Genomic DNA, 19,038 nt, shown 5'->3' with positions numbered 1-19,038 from the left:
CCAAAATCCGTTAATTGGGGAAAAGACAGTCTCTTTAACAAATGGTGCTGGCATAACTGGATATCCATCTGCAAAAAACTGAAACAAGACCCGTACCTCACACCATGCACAAAAACCAACTCAAAATGGATCAAAGACTTAAATATAAAATCGAAAACGATAAAGATCATGGAAGAAAAAATAGGGACAACGCTAGGACCCCTAATACATGGCATAAACACAGTACCAATCATAAGTAACAATGCACAAGCACCAGCAGAGAGGCTAGATAACTGGGAGCTCCTAAAAATCAAACACTTATGCTCATCAAAAGACTTCACCCAAAGAGTCAAAAGACAACCTACAGATTGGGAAAAAAATTTTGGCTATGACAAATCAGATCAGCGTCTAATCTCTAAAATCTATAAGATACTGCAAAACCTCAACAACAAAAAGACAAATAACCCAATTAATAAATGGGCAAAGGATATGAACAGGCACTTTGCCAAAGAAGATACTCAGGCAGCTAACAGACACATGAGGAAATGCTCACGATCATTAGCCATTAGAGAAATGCAGATCAAAACTACAATGAGAAATCATTTCACCCCAACAAGGCTTGAATTAATCCAAAAAACAGAAAATAATAAATGCTGGAGAGGTTGTGGAGAGACCGGAAGACTTATACACTGTTGGTGGGAATGTAAAATGGTACAACCACTTTGGAAATCAATTTGGCACTTCCTTAAAAAGCTAGAAATAGAAGTACCATATGATCCAGCTATCCTGCTCCTTGGAATATATCCTAGAGAAATAAGAGCCATCATACGAATGGATATATGCACACCCATGTTCATTGCAGCACTGTTCACAATAGCACAAAGATGGAAACAACCTAGATGCCCATCACTGGAAGAATGGATAAACAGATGATGGTATATCCACACAATGGAATACTATCCAACGATAAAGAACAATGATGAAGCCGTGAAACCATGATGAGGCCGTGAGACAACGATGAAGCCGTGAAACATGGGATAACATGCAGGAATCTGGAGGTCATTATACTGAGTGAATTTAGTCAGTCACAGATGGACAAATATTGTATAAGACCACTATTATAAGAGCTCAAGAAAGGTTTAAACCCCGAAGAAAACATTCTTTGATGGTTTCGAGGGTGGGGAGGGAGGGTGAGGGTTATTTACTGACTAGATAGTAGATAAGAATTAAGGTGAAGGGAAGGACAGCAACACTACGGGGGAAGTCAGCACAACTGGACTAAACCAAAGCTAAGAAGTTTCCTAAATACAATCAAACACTTTGAGAGACAGAGTAGCAGGGATATGTGTTTGAGGACCATGCTTTCAGGGGACATCTAGGTCAACTGGCATAACAAAGCTTATTAAGAAAATGTTCTGCATCCTACTTTGGTGAGTGGCGTCTGGGGTCTTAAAAGCTTGCAAGCAGCCATCTAAGATGCATCAATTGGTCCCAACCACCTGGAGTAAAGGAGAATGAAGAACACCAAAGACGCAAGGAAAGTAGTAGCCCAAGAGACAGAAAGGGCCACAGAAACCAGAGACTTCATCAGCCTGAGACCAGAAGAACTACATGGTGCCCGGCTACCACCAATGACAGCCCTGACAGGGAACATAACAGAGAGTCCTTGATGGAGCAGCAGAAAGATGGGGTGGAGAAGTCAAATTCTAGTCAGAAGACCAGACTTAATGGTCTGACTGAGACTGGAGGTACCCCCAGAAATCATGGCCCCCGGATTCTCGATCAGCCCAGAACTAAAACAATTCCCAAGTCCAACTCTTCAGACAAAGATTGGACTGGACTGTGGGACATAAAGTGATACTCGTGAGGAGTGTGCCTCTTAGCTCAAATAGATACAAGAGACCAAAGTGGCAGCTTATGTCTGGAGGTGAGATGAGAAGGCAGAGAGGTTTAGGAGCTGGTTGAATGGACATGGGGAATCAGGGGTGGAAAGGAGGAGTGTGCTGTCGCAGAATCGGGTGAGCAATTAGTGTCACATAACAATGTATGTATGAAGTTTTGTACGGGAGACTAACTTGAAATGTTAACTTCATTTAAACTACAAAAATAAAAAAAGAAGATAATGTCTAAAACTTTATTTCTTTCAACCACTAAATAATTGACTTCTGTTATTTAATTTTTTAAATGTACACCATCTCTCAGTAATCTCATTAAAGCACCACAATCTTTCTATTTATTCTGGGAAAGTTGGCTTGTTGTTACATTCTGAGTAACAAACAATTGGATTGGAGATCTGTCCGAGGCTCTCTTCTTAGTCTACACATTCTCCATGGCTTTTAGTGCTACTCATATACTGATGACTTCCAAGTCTTTATTCCTTTCCTAGACCTCTCTCCTGACTTCCAGACCCAGCCAGCCAGCTGCCTAGGAAGCATTTCCTGCCTGACTCTGTCCTCAGTGCAAGAAACCTAGTATGACTAAAAAGAGCTCATTCTGTATTTCCTAACCTAGCTAAAGGCACCATATCCATTCAGTCACCAAAATCAGAAACCCATGAATCATCCTGGTATTCTCTCTCACCCCTTCACCAATTGCATCTAACTAATCATCAAGTAATATTTATCCTACCTCCTAAAATGTTTTGATTTCATCCCTCCCTCCCAATTCTACTGCCCTTGCCTTACCTTGCTTGGGCCATCATCTCTCCCTGGATCATTAAAAGCCTCTTAACTGGTTTCTTTGCCTTCAGTTTTGACCTTTGACCATCAATCCACACTCCATACTACAGCCAGAGCAATCCTTCTAAAATGCAGATCTTATCTCGTTATTCATCTGTTTAAAATGCTTCCATGGCTCCCCAGAGTCCTCAGAATAAAGTCTAAACACCTACACATGACATACAAGGCCCTTCTTTATCTGGACCCTACCTACTTCTCCAGATGCATCTCTTGCAATTATCTTCAAGTTTTATATATCAAACTTCTGGTGCTTCCCTGAACATCTGCATGCTGTTTTACCCTTCTGTGTTCTTGAATACTGTCCTCTTCACTCACTTATCCCATTTATCGTTGGCAAAATTCTACTCTTATTTCCAGATAACTCAATTTTTCTGTCCATTCTGAGCCTTTTCTAAGTCCTTCAGGCAGACTCGGCTGTTCCTAACTTTATGCTAGTTTGTCAATAATTATCACTTGACAGTATATTTGACATTCTACCTGTCAGTGTCTCAACCTATCTGCAAGTTCCTTGAGGGCAGGAACCATTTCCTATTTATCTCTCTACACCTAGTGCTTAGCTTACCATTTTGTCCATACAATTTGCTTGTTTCCACCTCCACTGATACTCTGTTCTCGGTCTCTGCAGGGGAGTTAATTTATTTTTCCTCCTTTAACATTTAGCTAAAGATGTATTTTTCTCCATTAAATTTTACCTGAGTATACTAACTTTACTCTAATCACTCCTTTATTTCGTTACGCCCTCACTGCTTGTAGAGGACTTCTTCCAACAAACATGTCTGTGCTTTGATGATTTCGATTCCATTCCTTCTAGTTCTACCACTCTAAAACATTTAAGGATCCTCTGCTGAAATCATCCATAGCAGTGTTTAATAAAAATAACTTCTGTTAAAAGACCTATTTTTTATGCTTGGAGAAGCAGTCAGACATCTATTTACATAAATTCCAAGATTCTTGTTCCTGCCCAAATCAAATACTCTTCCAGTGAGCAATAGCAGCAGAAAAGGGAAAACAACAGCAGAAAGGGAAGAACACCAAGCCAGCTAAAGTGTGAACTCTAAAGAAAAGAACTTCTGAAATCTACTGACGATAAGACAGAAAGCTGAAATTCCCCAAACTAAGGGAAACCTCTCCCTCTCTTCCAACTCATCCCCTTTCTTTCTTCTGCCTCTTAATGCTGAAGAGCAGTGCTACCCAGCTCCTTAAAAGGCTTGAGAAGAACCAGAAAGAAATCAACTTGCCCGTGGAGCTTCTGGGATAGATTAACCTGTTGTATTGCAGCAGTTCTGGAGGAGAGGAAAAGAAGGTGGCATATAAAATATTCACGAAAGTTCTTTAATGCTCAGTGCCCTAAAAACTAAGAAAGAGTCTAGTAAGTAAAATTGGAAGGGCTTCACTACATTCGTGTTCCCTGTACTGTATGCTGCCTTGTAAATGCTCCTATTCTTTCTCACTTTACCTGTTTCTGCGGAGTCGATTCCAACTCATGGCAACCCCATGTGTTTCAGAGTAGAACTGCTCCAAGGGGTTTTAAACAGCTGTGATCTTTTGGAAGTAGGTCACCAGGCCTTTCTTCTGAGGCACCTCTGGGTGGATTTGAATCACCAACCTTCCAGTCAGTAGCCAAGCACAAACCATTTGTGTAACCCAGGGACCTTTTTTCTCACTAAACACTGTGTTTTCCTTAGCTAGACTAAAAGTCCCTGGATGTCATCAATCATGTGTATTTATTTGATAGCCCTCAAATTGCCCACCATACAGAGTACACAGTGTATGTTCAAGAAATGTGTTGACCACCTGGCTACCAAGGTTTTAACTATTTTTCTTCCCCTCAGTATTTTTCAGGAATGATTATTATTCATAAAACAGGGGAGTCTTGGTAGCCAAGAGGAAGTGTTCATCTGTTGGTATACATTTTCCCTCGACTATGCATTATACAGAGATTTCCTCTGGAAATATAAACAGAGGATGCCTAATGAGACAGGACAAAGAACTATATATAGAGATCAAGTGGCCAGAGTAGCAAGGTCAAAGCATGCCCTTCCTTAACCAGATTAAAGGGAGTTTTGGGTCAGCCTCTACCACCTTCCCATGCTCTCCAGTCCTGACAGAAAATATTTTCCAGCTGCCCATCTGCTGGATCCTGAAAACTGGGCAGCAACTGTAGCATGCTACATTAACATGGAATTCAGCTAACAAATCTCTGGTGATACTAATCTCTGTTTCTGTAATAATAGAAAGACTGCAGTCCTGTTTACTTTCTGAGGAGAATAGAGGACAGGGAGAAAGGGCCAGGATAGAGAAGCAGTATTTATGGCCTCGTTTTGAAAAGTCAATCTGTGACAAAAACATTTGCAGACAATAAAGAAGGGGAACAGGTTTGGCAGGAAAATAGCCTATTCCAGTTTTATCAGAAGTGCCTTAACTAGTATCCTCCACCTCCGCCCAATTTGAAATGCCTGGTTTACATTGTGAATATAGTCATTCCCTATAGACAAATCTGGATTAGATACAGTGAGACAACTTCAAATCACCTTTCAGGGTCTGGCTCTCATGATGGCAGTCTCCTACTATGAATTTCATTTTATAAAGTATTTATAAGTATTTATGAAGTCTCAAGTCCCTTCTTTAACTGCATTTCTAATCCCAGGGCTTGTCCTGAAGCCTTTTGGACACACAGGCTCTGTGATGAATGAGTATAATAAGTACCCTGGATTCACCCTATTATTAAGGGGAAGTTAAGGGCACATCCCTAACCTTTCAGAAGAGATGATGTTATAGAAGACAGCTATAGTCTTCCATAAACCATCCCTTAGGGCCTCTGTCAAAGACAGAAATCCTAAACTGAATAGACTATGGAGCTAACTCCCAATCTCATCCTGACATGTAATGCCATATTTCACTATTCATGCATCAGTTAATACGTTTACCCCATTGTCTATATTTCCTGCACATGTGTATCTACATCAGGTGGATTTCATATTATGTAAGCCCTCAGAGGGCAGATATTGTGTCTATGCTGTTTTCTTTGTACCTGCTACAGTGCCATATATAAACAGATATTTTTAAAGGTTGACCATTTGTGTAGCCAGAGCAGTGACCTACATGACAGGATCTAACAAGCATTCCCAAGGGTGCCTCTTAAATACTTCTTTTGTTGGTTCATCATGGGGCTACTCTTCCCTCCTATTTTACTCCTACTTGGCAGCACTAGTGTAACTTCTTAGAGTTCACGCAGGAATACTAACTCAGAAAGGCACTGTTAAAAGATCACTTGTTTTCTAGAAGGCCAGAATGAGTCCTCCTCTACTAACACAGTGATGGATTGTTTTATAAAATTAACTCCAGCCACTTGAATAGAGTAAGGCCCAGAATATAAAGGTTTGACTGGTGGGATGAGCTGGGAAAGGCTGGAACCAGGCTATGATTGGGTGAGGCTGGCCACAGTGATAAGCTTCCCAGGGATGGGGAGATGTTAGGGAGGTCCTAGAGTGGATAAGCAATGACGATAAGCTGCTTACTTCGTTATTTTGACTACAACATGCTCTGTACAATAGAGTCTTTTTGGTGAGAACGTAGAAGGTGATGATTATAAGTTCTAACCACATTTTATTCTCTATTTGCTGTTACCCTACCCTCAATCATGCAAATTCTAAACCAAGGGATCCCTTATTTTGTCTCTTGCTTACAATACTCCCTTGTCTTGTCAACCAGTGTGGATTTCCTATACTGTAATCTAACAGCATAATCAGAAGCTTTGATAGAGTGGAACACAGAGGGGTTTTGGTTAGCTGAAAGCTAAATATTTTTTCTCCCCTTTTGGAGTGGGGAGACAGTAGAGAAAAAGAAGGGACTAAAGGTAACCATTCATAGAATCATGGCCTATGAAGTCTGGAAGAGACATTGGAAGTCATGCAGTCAGCTCAAGCCCTCATTTTATAGGTAAGGACACTGAGCCAAGAGGCTAAACGACTTACTCATTCTTACAGTTACTTGCAGAGTCAAGTCTAGAACCCAATTTTCCAACTCACATTCCAATGTTCTTTCTTTTCATTTCTTATGCTTCTTCTTAATTCCTCCACCCCATTCCACAATCTCAAACCTTAGCTTAACGTTACCCTATGTACCCTCTGTATAGCACCTCTCTCTTCTGCAAATGTAATGTCCATCAGGGATTAAATTGCTATAGTATGTTCATCATGCAAGTATACCCTACTGAAAGAAACTCAATACTTTTAAGAAATGCAATCAAGGGGTGCTTATTCATATAATAAGAGGATTCTTTGTCTTACAAGAAGATTCTTCACAGTCTCTTAAATAGGAAGTTCCAGGTGGGATTAAGATATCAGATCTTAATAAAATTATTTTATTGTTTAAAATAAACTTGTACCCTTATACTTATCCATCATACATGTAAGATTAGAACTAGACTAGTACTGTTGTTAATTGAATTAGGAACATTTTTATCCAACCACTGCCTATGAGGAGTCTTACAATAATTTACCCAACCCTGTTTACACTTTACCACCACCTCTTCCTCAAATCGACACAAAACCAAATGTTATGGCTGAAGTTTCATGCTCTTGAGAAGAGAGAAATAACAACCTCTTTCTCCTATTACACTCACTTACGAGGAGGGTTGACTCCTCTCCTAAGCTATGCTCTAACATTTGATGTAGGTAACAATTTTTGAAAACCTTACACTGGTATAGCACTTTACAATTCACAGAAAACTTTAACATATATATCATTTGCGGATGACGAGAAGAAGTGGGAAGTTAATGAGTGAGGACCAGTAGGGTGCTTGGCATAGGTAGGACCGTGGGCAGGGGATGAAGGGATGACAGGCTAGGAAGAGGAGAGAGAAGCATAATATTGTGACAGAAACAATATTTCACTGAACAAATCTCCTCTACCCCAACAACTCAGGCTTCCCAACTTGCCTAAAACACTAATCTCTTTAAGAAGCTACAACGTCCAGTTTGATGAGGGAAGAAACACACTTCATGTCTGATTCTCATGTCTGCCTGATGTTTAGAAAGAAGGAATTGCCCCCTTGGACTATTGTCTCCCCAACCTATCACCACCTCCTCCTTTTTTTTTTTTTAAACAATGGATATCTGTCACTTTTCTTGGAACAAGCATCCTAAAGGAATGAGATTTCTAGAAGTACCATTCAGTCCTTCACTCCAAATGGCTAAGCTACACTATGGCAAAACTAAAACTAAAGTTCCCCCAAAGGAGAGCCCAATCCAGGTCCTCTGAAAGAATCACAAATGTTTCTGTTACATACCTCAACCTGTTGACAGATCTGTATTAGCTTGGCCATTTGATTTTCTAGTTCACTGTTGCGCTTAACCAGGTTGGTGAGGTTCATCTCCAGAGTTTGCTGCCATCATCAAGTGTGAAGCCAGAGTAAAACAGGAATAGGGGAAAAAGAACAAACATTCAATGAGCTCGAGAACAAGTATCATGTGGATTAGGCACTCATTTGACAAATTATTTCAAATATTCATTGAGTACTTGTGATGTGCCAAGCACTGTTCTAGAATTAATAATGCTGTACATTTACTCCTGACTGTCATCATAAGGGGAAGACTACATTCATGACTTTGTGGATATAGGAATTTAATGACATTAAAACAATCTTATGTTTTGTACAATATTTTTAACTTTTCAAAGTATTTCACAGTCAATATCTTATCTTGCCCTCATAGTAATCCTATGACATAGGGAGAATAGGTATTATTATCTCTTTTAAAGATAAGTAGACTAAGAAAACTATAATTTATTAAAAGATTACAACTTTCCAGACCCTATACTAGGCAATTTCATATATATCATTTAATAATCATGACGTAGGTGATGTCAGCATTTCACAGATGAGAAAACTAAGCTTCAGAGTGGGAGTGAAGTGTTTCTGCACAGTCATATAGCTGGTATGTGGCAAAACTAGGACTGGAACCCAGGTCTCTAGCCCTCAGTTATAGCTTTACCCCAGTATTCCATGTTTTTGTTAATAAAAGTTTGTATTTATCAGTAGATAGCTTCAAAAATAAAAAGATGGTATTTAAGTTAATAAAAATCTAGCATTGTATCTCACAGCTTTCCTTCTTTGGCACTAAGGAATGGTCCATGGAAAAGCCAGACTTCAAAATACAAAGCCTGACTATATCAAGATAAACCATATATTGCTTATCACTGCTTACTGGTACGTAGTCCTTTAAGATACATATTAGAAACAGTTTGCAAATCTGTTTTATTTAATGTAGTTATACACCCACTCCTCACTTAATCAACACGGTTAGGTTCCAAAGACCAGGTCGTTATACAAAAATCAGCATTATGTGTGAAAATGGAGGATGACCACATCAGATCACAAAATGGAGGATGACTACATCATTATATAACTGCCAAATCACATCATTACATAATTGCCAAGCTGCATCATTGCATAACTGCCAAACTGCTAAGAATCAAGGCCCAGCCAAGTTGACACATAACTTTAACCATCATGGCCAGCATTACTCTCACCTCGCACCTTGGCATTCCTTACTACCAGATGTACATTGTTAATGTACAAAATAGTTGGATAGTAGTTTTTTTTTTTTTTTTACTATTGTTGTAAATGCAAAATGTCAGATAACAAGATAGTTGGTAAGTGAAGAGTGGGTGTAGTAGTACTCAAAACTCTAGCATATCTTCAGTTGAGCAAGCTACTCTTTCCTATTCCTTATGTGAAAAATAGAATGCTATTTCACCCTAGGTTGATCATGGGCTTTTTTATTTCTCCCCGTTCCCAGGTCTTCAGCTCTGGCTGTTGCTTCTCCTCTAGGATCTGTCCCAGTATCTTATACTCCAATCTTACCCTCCTTCCCAGCACCCCACAAAATCTGTTCCAAATGTAATATCCCAAGTTCCTGGCCCATATTCTGCTAGCATTCCTTCCCTTAGTCGTGTCCGTTGCTTCACTGATTCCATTTTCCTCTGCCTGGAGCTAGTGTCTCCTCTAAACTTCTTTAACTCTACTACCATCTCAATCTGTGGCCTTCTTCTTAGCAAAGACAAAGGAAGGAAAGAAGGAAAAAAGAAGGGCAGCAATCATTGATTTGGACAAGTTCTCTAAGCTAAATAGATGTCAGGAAAAAAGAAATGGAAGTTCAGAGATTCAATACAACAAAAAATGTATTCAAGGCACAGTAACTTCACAGATAAAGGGAAGGTGAAATTAAGTTGGGTGTTGAAGGCTAATTAGAACGTTAATAGATAGAGATGGGGCTGCACAGGGTGTTCCACGTGCAGGGAAGATCATGAGCAAACGCAAAAGGAAATGAAAGTATAGGACATGTTCAGGGAACAGTAGTTTAGTTTCACTAGAACAGAGAGTGCTGGGAGACAAGACTGGAAATGCAGATAGAAGACCTGTTACGAAGGCCTTGAATGCCTAGGTGAGGAATTCATACACATTTCTTTAAGCAATGGGGGTTTACCCACAACCTTTGAGCAAAGTAATGTCATAATCAGGGATGTATTTAGGAGATTAACCTAACATCAATACGCAGGGCAGAATGAAACAGGAGAGCCCAAGGGCAGGGACAGTGGTTAGAAGGCAGTTGCAATATTCAAGGTAGTTGGTAATAAAGATCTGGGCAAAGCTACCAGGATAATCAAGAGAAAGGTGGATTTTAAGATAATATTTGTCATTGTCAAATCTGCAGAAGAGTGCAAGAAGTATGAGGATTAATAAAAAGCACCTGTATTTGGTCATCAGAGGTCACTGTGACCTTTCAAAAAAGAAGTTCAATAGAGTTTTAGAAGCAAATGTCAAATTGTACAGGGTTAAAGAGAGGAAACCTGGTGGCACAGTGGTTAAGAGCTCGGCTGCTAACAAAAAAAAAAAAAAAAACTATGTTGGCAGTTTGAATCTACCAGCTGCTCCTTGGAAACCCTATGGGGCAGTTCAACTCTGTCCTATAGGGTCGCCATGAGTCAGAATCAACTCAACTGCAATGCATTTGGTTTTGGTTTAAACAATAAGTCGGTAGTGACAGAAGTGGAGGCTGCAAATCTAGACTCCTCTTCAAAAGTTTGGCCTTAAAGTGCACGTGACAGAGCTGCAGTTTAATGAAAAGGTTCAGCTTAAGTTAAAGAGGGGGAATTGGAATGGACCCAATCAGATGGTGATTTCCCCTAGCCAGAGTAGTCCAGATTCCTAGATCAATGGAAATCCCATGCATCACAAATGAATATATTGACATATTAGGTAAATATAATGTAGATTGATGAGCCAAGAGCAGAAACTATATTAGAAATCTGTGTTTCAAACTATAATGTATCTCCATAAAAGCATGGGATTCCATGGGGAGAATGTTTTCTAACAAGCACACACGACCTGTTGCAACACTTGTCATGAAGCCGATAGCTTATAAATAATTCATACCGCAGAGCAGAGCTAAGATCCCTGCTGTGTGTTACTCATTTATGGCCCAGAACAGAGATTCATGGCTTCTATAAAGCCACTGAAAACAAAAAATTAAGCTGCTGAATGCATAATTTTGGGTCTGTTGAGACTATGGAACTTGGGTTATACCATCATAAAACTGTGGCAAATGGTTACTTTGCTCTGACCCGCTAGCAATTTGCAGAATGCCAGCACATTTTAACAATGCAGAACTCGAACTGGCAAGATGACTCTAATTCCAACCTTACTTCATTAATATGAAAATGCTGTGAAAAATAGATCTTTGGCTAATGAAAACACCATCTGTTGATGGCTTTTTGCCACTGTTTTCTTACACTACGAGACATAATTTGAGGAAAACACCGAACATTTACTTACTCACTTCCTATTCATTTACAGGGAACTAAAGCCTCCTCTCAAATTGGAATTGATTCTCAATAATGAACATATGCAAAGGGAAGCAGAGAATTGAAGCAATTATGCAGTCTATTTCCTCACCCCCTTCTCTATCATGCCTAGCACTGATGAATTATTTAGAACTAAAAACGTGAGGCCACTCTAGGTTTGAATGATTTGATTTGGTCAAGTAATTATCTTGTCTATACTCTGGCTGAATATACAAAGAGCATGTATTATGTATGTGTGTGTATAAAATGTCCTTATGTAAAACTAAACATGTCCCTTTTTTGTTTGTTTGTTTTGAAAATTAGTTTGTTTTGCTCTTTTCTTGTACAGCCCAATTAATGACTAGGCAAGGCTCCCTCTGTCCAAGCCCAGTTAATCTAAATTTCTCAGAACAGTTGAACCGTGACAACGAGTGCCAAAGTGGCAGGGGAGATTGGAATGGAGATATCTGCTGGAGAGGAAGCAGAGGACAGGCAGTTGGCAGGGGGAGCAGGATGAAGTTTCCATTTCCTGCTGTAGGAGTTTACCTCTGGTCCCTTCTGTGCTTCCCCTTTGGTGAGGGTTAGAGCAGCCACTTTATTTCATGAAATTGCGAGATCTCCATCTCCATCTAGATGACTACATCATTATAGCTCTCGCAAAACTGTACATATGTCTAAACAGCACAAAGTGAGGGGAAAATTTGGCTGATTTCCATAATTGAGATTTTAAAAGGCCTGAGTTCGCTAAATTGGCATCCTACACTAATTCAATTTTTAACCCAGTTCCACTTTATTTGTGTTGTATAGACTTGACCTCTTTGAGTTTGGTTTTACGCTTCCCAAAGAGGAAAATGTTTGGCCATTTCTGAGAAAACTAGGCACAAGCTATTCTTCATCCAGACAGCATCCCATAAAAAGAAATGGCTTCTCTAACCCTCTTAAATAATTGTTGCTTTTTTTCACTGCACTAGACACAGGTGATTTCAGGTAACTTTCTCATTGGCTCCCTCAAGAAACCCAGCTATACATTAAAACACCAGCCCTTCATTAAAGCAGGAGGGATTCTCCTTATGGTGCAGACAGGGCCATGATTTCCATTTGTCATGTTTCATGAAGGCACATGTATTCACACATATATGAGCACACTTACACACACCTACCCAACAAAGGAAGTATTGAAGCCTAAAATAGGAGTCAGGGTTTCTGTTCGTTCTATTAAAACACGTAGTATTGTCATCGAATGCTTATATTCTCTCTTGCTTTCTGAAATGTACAAGGATAACATTACCTAAACCTAGACAACTAATGTGGGAATTGAACTTTGCGGAGCCTATGGCATTAGCTCCTTAAAACAGATAGTGGCGGGGAGGGGGGGTGGGTGTGGGAGAACAGAAGAAGGGACGAAAGGCCAACCCACCCCAAACCCGAGCCTTCCAATTGACATAAGACAACTTCATCTTTAAAAATAATCTGGGTCAGTGATCCCATTACTATTCATGGACATGCCATTTTTGACATCACACACTGACATTCCCAGCTCTTCCAAAAGCCAGTAGCCAGAATCTTCACAAGCTTTTAGGGTCACATTCTGCCTTCTTTTCTTAACTGCTTGTCTTAAAATACTTACTTTGCTTTTACTTCAGTCTGTCACTTTATGTATCAATTACATATGGCCTTTCAACAGCAGAACACACCATCTGGTCCACAAACTGAAGCCCACACCCTTATGCCAGAGTTTATTCCTTCCCCAAACATTTATTTGCTGTTGCATAGACAGACACAGGCTATGTCCCAGAATAAGAGGCAGGTGATATACTGGATGTATAAGATCTATTTTACTAGGGTTTGTTAGAGAAATATAAGACTGAAGCATAGCTAGGTGAAACTGGTTGCCATCCCCCTTCTTTTCAGAAGGTTCTGAAACAATCTAGCACAGTTCCACACTTCTCCCCCTCTCTTTATCAGGAATGCTATACAAACCGTCTCCCATCCTTTTCTTTCCCATCTCTTCAGTTGTATAGCATGATTAAAGCTTTATAAATCATTACTGGAAACTCCTAAAATAAAATCTGTACTAAAAACTCAAACCTACTGTTTATTTTGATAACACTCAGGATAGGGAACCAAAGCCAACTCCATTTTCCTGGAGGCCTTAGTATTGTCTTCCATTTGTACTATTCTTCAGTCTCTGCCTCTCATATACATCCCCTCCTCCTTTTCCTTTACTTGCTCTTCTTTCATGTCTAACTTCTAGACCATTAGTGTGCTGCAAGGCTCACTCCTTGGCCCTTCTTCAGCTCACTGCCACACGGCTCTCTACCTTTATGCTAGAGATACACCCAGATCTATTTCTCTTAACTGACCTTTCAGCCACTGGAAAGGCCTTAATTTCAACTCCTTCTAGGACTTGTCCTTTCAGTCTGAGAGTACCCCATGCTTTCTCTTCTCCGGATATTTGAACAAACTATTTTCTTTTGCAAAGAATACCTCACCCACACACACCCTACCCCATCCCTGTCCCTGAATGGGCCTTCAAAAACCTGCCCCCAAGTCTCTTAACATCTCTCCTCTCCTATGCACTCTCACAACCCCCTGTATTTCCGCCATCAAGTACACACCACACTGTTTTGTAACTGTGTCCTTAGTTGTCTGTCTCCCCACACTAAACTGAGAGCTCCAGGTGGCACTGTGTCTGTTTTTATCATTGTAACCCCAACACCTATCCTAGTGCCTGGCACCTTATACATGTTCAGTAAATATTTGATGAATGAGAGAATGTTGGATGACCCACATTCACATCAAACTCAACACATTTAAAGTCAAATCATCCCACCAAAACATGTCCCTTCAAAGTTCCCCTATTTCTGTTGTTGATATCACCATTCCTCAAGACATCCTACTCAAAAATCATTTTAAATTCTTTTTCTCCATTGTCTATAACCAAGATAAGGATTCACTAAATCCTGTCAACTCTTTCTTCACAGTCTCTCTCCAGTTTGATTCTTCTTCTCCAACAAATCCATTCCTGTTTTTTTAGCTCAATGAGTTTCTTTCCCTGACCCCTCCTCCGTGCTTCAGAACATCCTGTGCAAAAACCTTTGCCATGGCACTTTTGATGCTAAATTGGAATTTTCTACTTATTTGTCTATCTTCCCTACTAAGCGCAAAGCCCCCTCAGGGCAGGGACTGTGCCTCATTGCCTATATGCCCAGCTCCTTCCACAATGTCTTACGTGGTAAATGTTCAATAAACAAAACAAACAAACAAAAAACCTGTTGCCATCAAGACTATTCCGAGGCATAGTGACCCTATAGGACAGAGTAGAAGTGCCCCCATAAGGTTTCCAAGGAGCGGCTGATGGATTTGAACTGCTGACCTTTTGGTTAGCAGCCGAGCTCTTAACCACTGCACCACCAAGGCTTCTCAACTTGCTCCTAGGTGGTGCAAGTAGTTAAACTTGACTACTAGCCAAAAGGTTGACAGTTCGAACCCACCCAGGGGCACCTTGGGAGACAGGCCTGGCGGCGATCTGCGTCTGAAAGGTCACAGCCTTAGAAACCCTATGCAGCAGTTCTACTCCGCGCACATGGGATCACCAAGAGTAGAAATTGACTAGATGGCAACTAACAACAACAACAAAACTTGCTCCCCAAACTAAGAAACAAAAGAAAACCTCTTCCAACATCAAACCAAAGCAAATTCATTGCTGCCGAGTCAATTCCGACTCAGTACAACTGCCCTGTAGGGTTTCCAACGAGCGGCTGGTGGATTCAAACTGTCGACTTTTGGTTAGCAGCCTAGCTCTTAACCACTATGGGACCTTTTAATACTATATGAGAGCAATGCCAGAGAAATCAGATAAATCTTGGAGGGAAAAGAACAGGGGCTGCTCAAGTGGGTCTTAGACCACAGCTTGAGTAAAGATGGAATAAAACAGATTTTTACCCACATACACAGAAAAAGAATGTAAAGATTTATACATATTATAAGTAATGGGGAAATTATTTTAAAAATTAATAAACAAGTAATGGGGAGCAAGTGTTGAACACTTAAGAGACCACAGAAAACACAGATCTAAAAGCAAGAATGATTTTATGATCATGAGTTGAAGGCCTGTTTAGCTGAGAAACCCTATGACAGATATTGCCCCCACCCCCATACACACATATCCATTCCCATCACCACCACCGCATTAGAGAGCGCAAATCTGCACTCAACCGCTTTACTCTTATTATATTTTGTTTTTGTTAGGTGCCGTCGAGTCAGTTCCGACTCAGAGCAACCCTATGTACAACAGAATGAAATACTGCCAACTCTTGCACCATCCTCACAATCGTTGATATGTTTGAGCCCATTGTTGTAGCCACTGTGTCAGTTCATCTTATTGAGGGTCTTCCTCTTTTTCGCTGACCCCCTACTTTACCAAGCATGATGTCCTTCTCCAGGGACTGGTCCCTCCTGATAAGAAGTCCAGAGTATGTGAGACAAAGTGCTGCCACCCTCACTTCTAAGGAGTATTCTGGCTGTACTTCTACCAAGATAGATTTGTTTGTTCTTCCAGCAGTCCGTGGTATAGTCAATATTCTTCACTAACAGCATGATTCAAAGGCATCAATTCTTCTTTGGTCTTCCTTATTCATGGTCCAGTTTTCACATGCATATGAGGCGATTACAAATACCACGGCTTAGGTCAAGGCGCACCTTAGTCCTCAAGATGACATCTTTGCTTTTTAACACTTAAAAGAGGTCTTTTGCAGCACATTTGCCCAATGCAATGCGTCGTTTGATTTCTTGACTGCTGCTTCCATGGGCGTTGACTGGATCCAAGTAAAATGAAATCCTTGACGTCTTCATACTTTCTGTTTATCATGATGTTGCTTATTGGCACAATTGTGAGGGTTTTTGTTTTCTTTGTGTTAAAGTGTAATCCATACTGAAGGCTGTAGTCTTTGGTCTTCATCAGTGTTTCCAGTCCTCTTTCGCTTTCAGCAAACGAGGTCGTGTCATCTGCATATCGCAGGTTGTTAATGAGTCTTCCTCCAATCCTGATGTTGAGTTCTTCTTCATATAGCCCGGCTTCTCGGATTATTTGCTCAGTATACAGATTGAATAAGTATGGTGAAAGGATAGAACCCTGATGAACACTTTTCCTGACTTAAAACTACACAGTATCCCCTTGTTCTTTTCAAATGACTGCCTCTTGGTCTGTGTACAGGTTCCACATGAGCACAATTAAGTGTTCTGGAATTCCCATTATTCACAATGTTATCCATAATTTGTTATGATCCACACAGTCGAATGCCTTTGCATAGTCAATAAAACACTGGTAAGCATCTTTCCGGTAGTCTCTGCTTTCAGCCAAGATCCATCTGACACCAGCGATGATATCCCTCCTTCCACGTCCTCTTCTGAATCTGGCTTGAATTTCTCGGAGTTCCTTGCTGATGTACTGCTGCAACCATTTTTGAATTATCTTCAGCAGAATTTTACTTGAATGTGATATTGTATTTAGATACTGTGATTTGTTCCTCGGTGGGGAAAGGAGTGAGAAAGAACTTTTTCTGTTCCCTTACCTAGGGTGTGATCTTTGGTAACCCAACCTGGCTCCACTGAAGATTTTTCTTATCATCAAGATTTGTAACCCTGCTCATTTACTAGGGAATTCCCTAGCCTCAGGATAGGTTTTACTGAGGCTCTAACCCTCCTTAGGGTGGCTACAGAAAGCTTGCATTACACTCATGGCCCCCTCACACCCAATTTATCTCCAGATATGCTCACAGAAGATTAACACAAATGCTTTCTCATCCTCAGATACCATGACACACATTTATAGACACACTTAGATATACAGACACATAGTCATTCTCAGCCACTTATCCATGCAGAAATACACACACTTATGTATATATAGACACTTACATATGTATGCAAATGTACCTTCTCTTAATCTAGTCTTTCATAAAGATAGTTCTCTTTCTTTCATATTCATACTCATACTGGTTCCAAAACAGTCAAATGCCCATTGGTAGGTAAGTTGAGAGGGTATCTGTCTTGTAAGACGTAAGTAGGTGTCAAGTGGGTGAGAGGACAGATGACTGGGAGAAGGTGGGGGCTGAGTGAGAATAGGTGTGTGGATGACAGGGAGTGATTGAGCAGGAAGAAGGACAACAATCAACAATGATAAGATTCTAGAATATCATATTTTCCAACCTTTTAACTCTCATGATGGCTTTCCTTTGACTCTTCTCCAAGTCTCATATCTGTCCTCTTTCTTGGGCAGTCTCTACCTCTCTATGTCTGAGTCAGTGTCTCACCTTGTGTGTGTGTGTGTTGTGTGTGTTCCTTTGCCATGACAGAAAGCTTACTCTAGTGTCAGGTAATATTTTATAACAACAAGATCCCTGATATGTAAATGTAACTGCATTTACGAATTATTTGTAGTGATGAATTTGTGGAAATGTAAGAAGAAAAAGAAAATGTGCTTTTTTATTCCTTTCAGGAAATTCCTCAATTCCCCCTGGTTTTCATCAGCTATATTTTTGGCAGGCTGTGGGCAATGGAAATGTGAAGACATCACTCTGAAAGAGAATGATAATAATCACATCTGATGTATACAGATGTCACCATAGGGTTAGATAGTTGGAAAATCAGCAATCAAAATGAATAGGCACTTAAAATGAAGGACATGCCCATACTTTTGCTAACACTCTGGTTTTTAACATTGTCAGTAGTTCATGGGAAATTTTTTCAGATTTCTAAAGTATTCATAGTGGCAAGGCAGATTTATATCTTATGAGATGAGAACAAAACCAAGTTATAGACTCTTGTATACTTTCCGCAAATTCATTACGAAGACTTTATAACAAACAAGATCCCTGATACGTAAATGTAACTGCATTTAAGAATTATTTGTAGTGATGAATTTGTGGATTTGGATTTCTTGAACACATACTATGTGTGCTAGACACGGGGGGGGGGGTGATACTGAAGAAATAAAAGACATTGCACCTGGCCTCAAGGAATTTATGGTCTATTTGGGGTAGGTTGAAATGTCCTTGTGGGGTTTGAACTGACCACTAACGAATAGGTAGGATTCCTAAGCAGGCCAAGAAAAGAGCACGAAGAATGGCCTATTTAGCAGACAGTTAGGATGCTCATGTGGGTAGATGAAGGTAGTTTATGTCTGAGAGTAGCAGGGGGGAAAGATAGAACGAGAGCAAAGTTGTACAGGCCTTTGAATATTGAGTTGACGTTTGTCAGCAATAGAGAGCCACCGAAATCTGACTTGTGTTTATAAAGCCAATATTTATTAATACAATTATATCAATATTTTCTAAGGGGAGGAACTCATGTGATAATAAAAATTCTAAAATGTAAAACAGTTTTATAGAAAGGCAGCACATATCATGAATATATATATATATATATATATATATATATACACACACACCAAACCCTTTGCTGTCGAGTCAATTCT

At 40.1% G+C, this 19,038-nt stretch overlaps 1 protein-coding gene across 1 annotated transcript in view; it reads right to left on the bottom strand.

Annotated features, from left to right (window-relative positions):
- The window catches only part of MID2 (midline 2), a 107,388-nt gene that overhangs the window by 68,755 nt on the left and 19,595 nt on the right, over positions 1 to 19,038 (bottom strand). Inside the window, exon 3 of the mRNA XM_004379754.3 lies at positions 8,008 to 8,103. Within this exon, the coding sequence (XP_004379811.1) occupies positions 8,008 to 8,103 (96 nt within the window). The remainder of the gene's footprint in view (positions 1 to 8,007; positions 8,104 to 19,038) is intronic.

Source organism: Trichechus manatus, unplaced genomic scaffold, assembly GCF_000243295.1.
Source record: "Trichechus manatus latirostris isolate Lorelei unplaced genomic scaffold, TriManLat1.0 scaffold00068, whole genome shotgun sequence".
NCBI classification, from domain to species: domain Eukaryota; kingdom Metazoa; phylum Chordata; class Mammalia; order Sirenia; family Trichechidae; genus Trichechus; species Trichechus manatus.
This window is presented reverse-complemented; position numbering and strand designations above follow the sequence as displayed.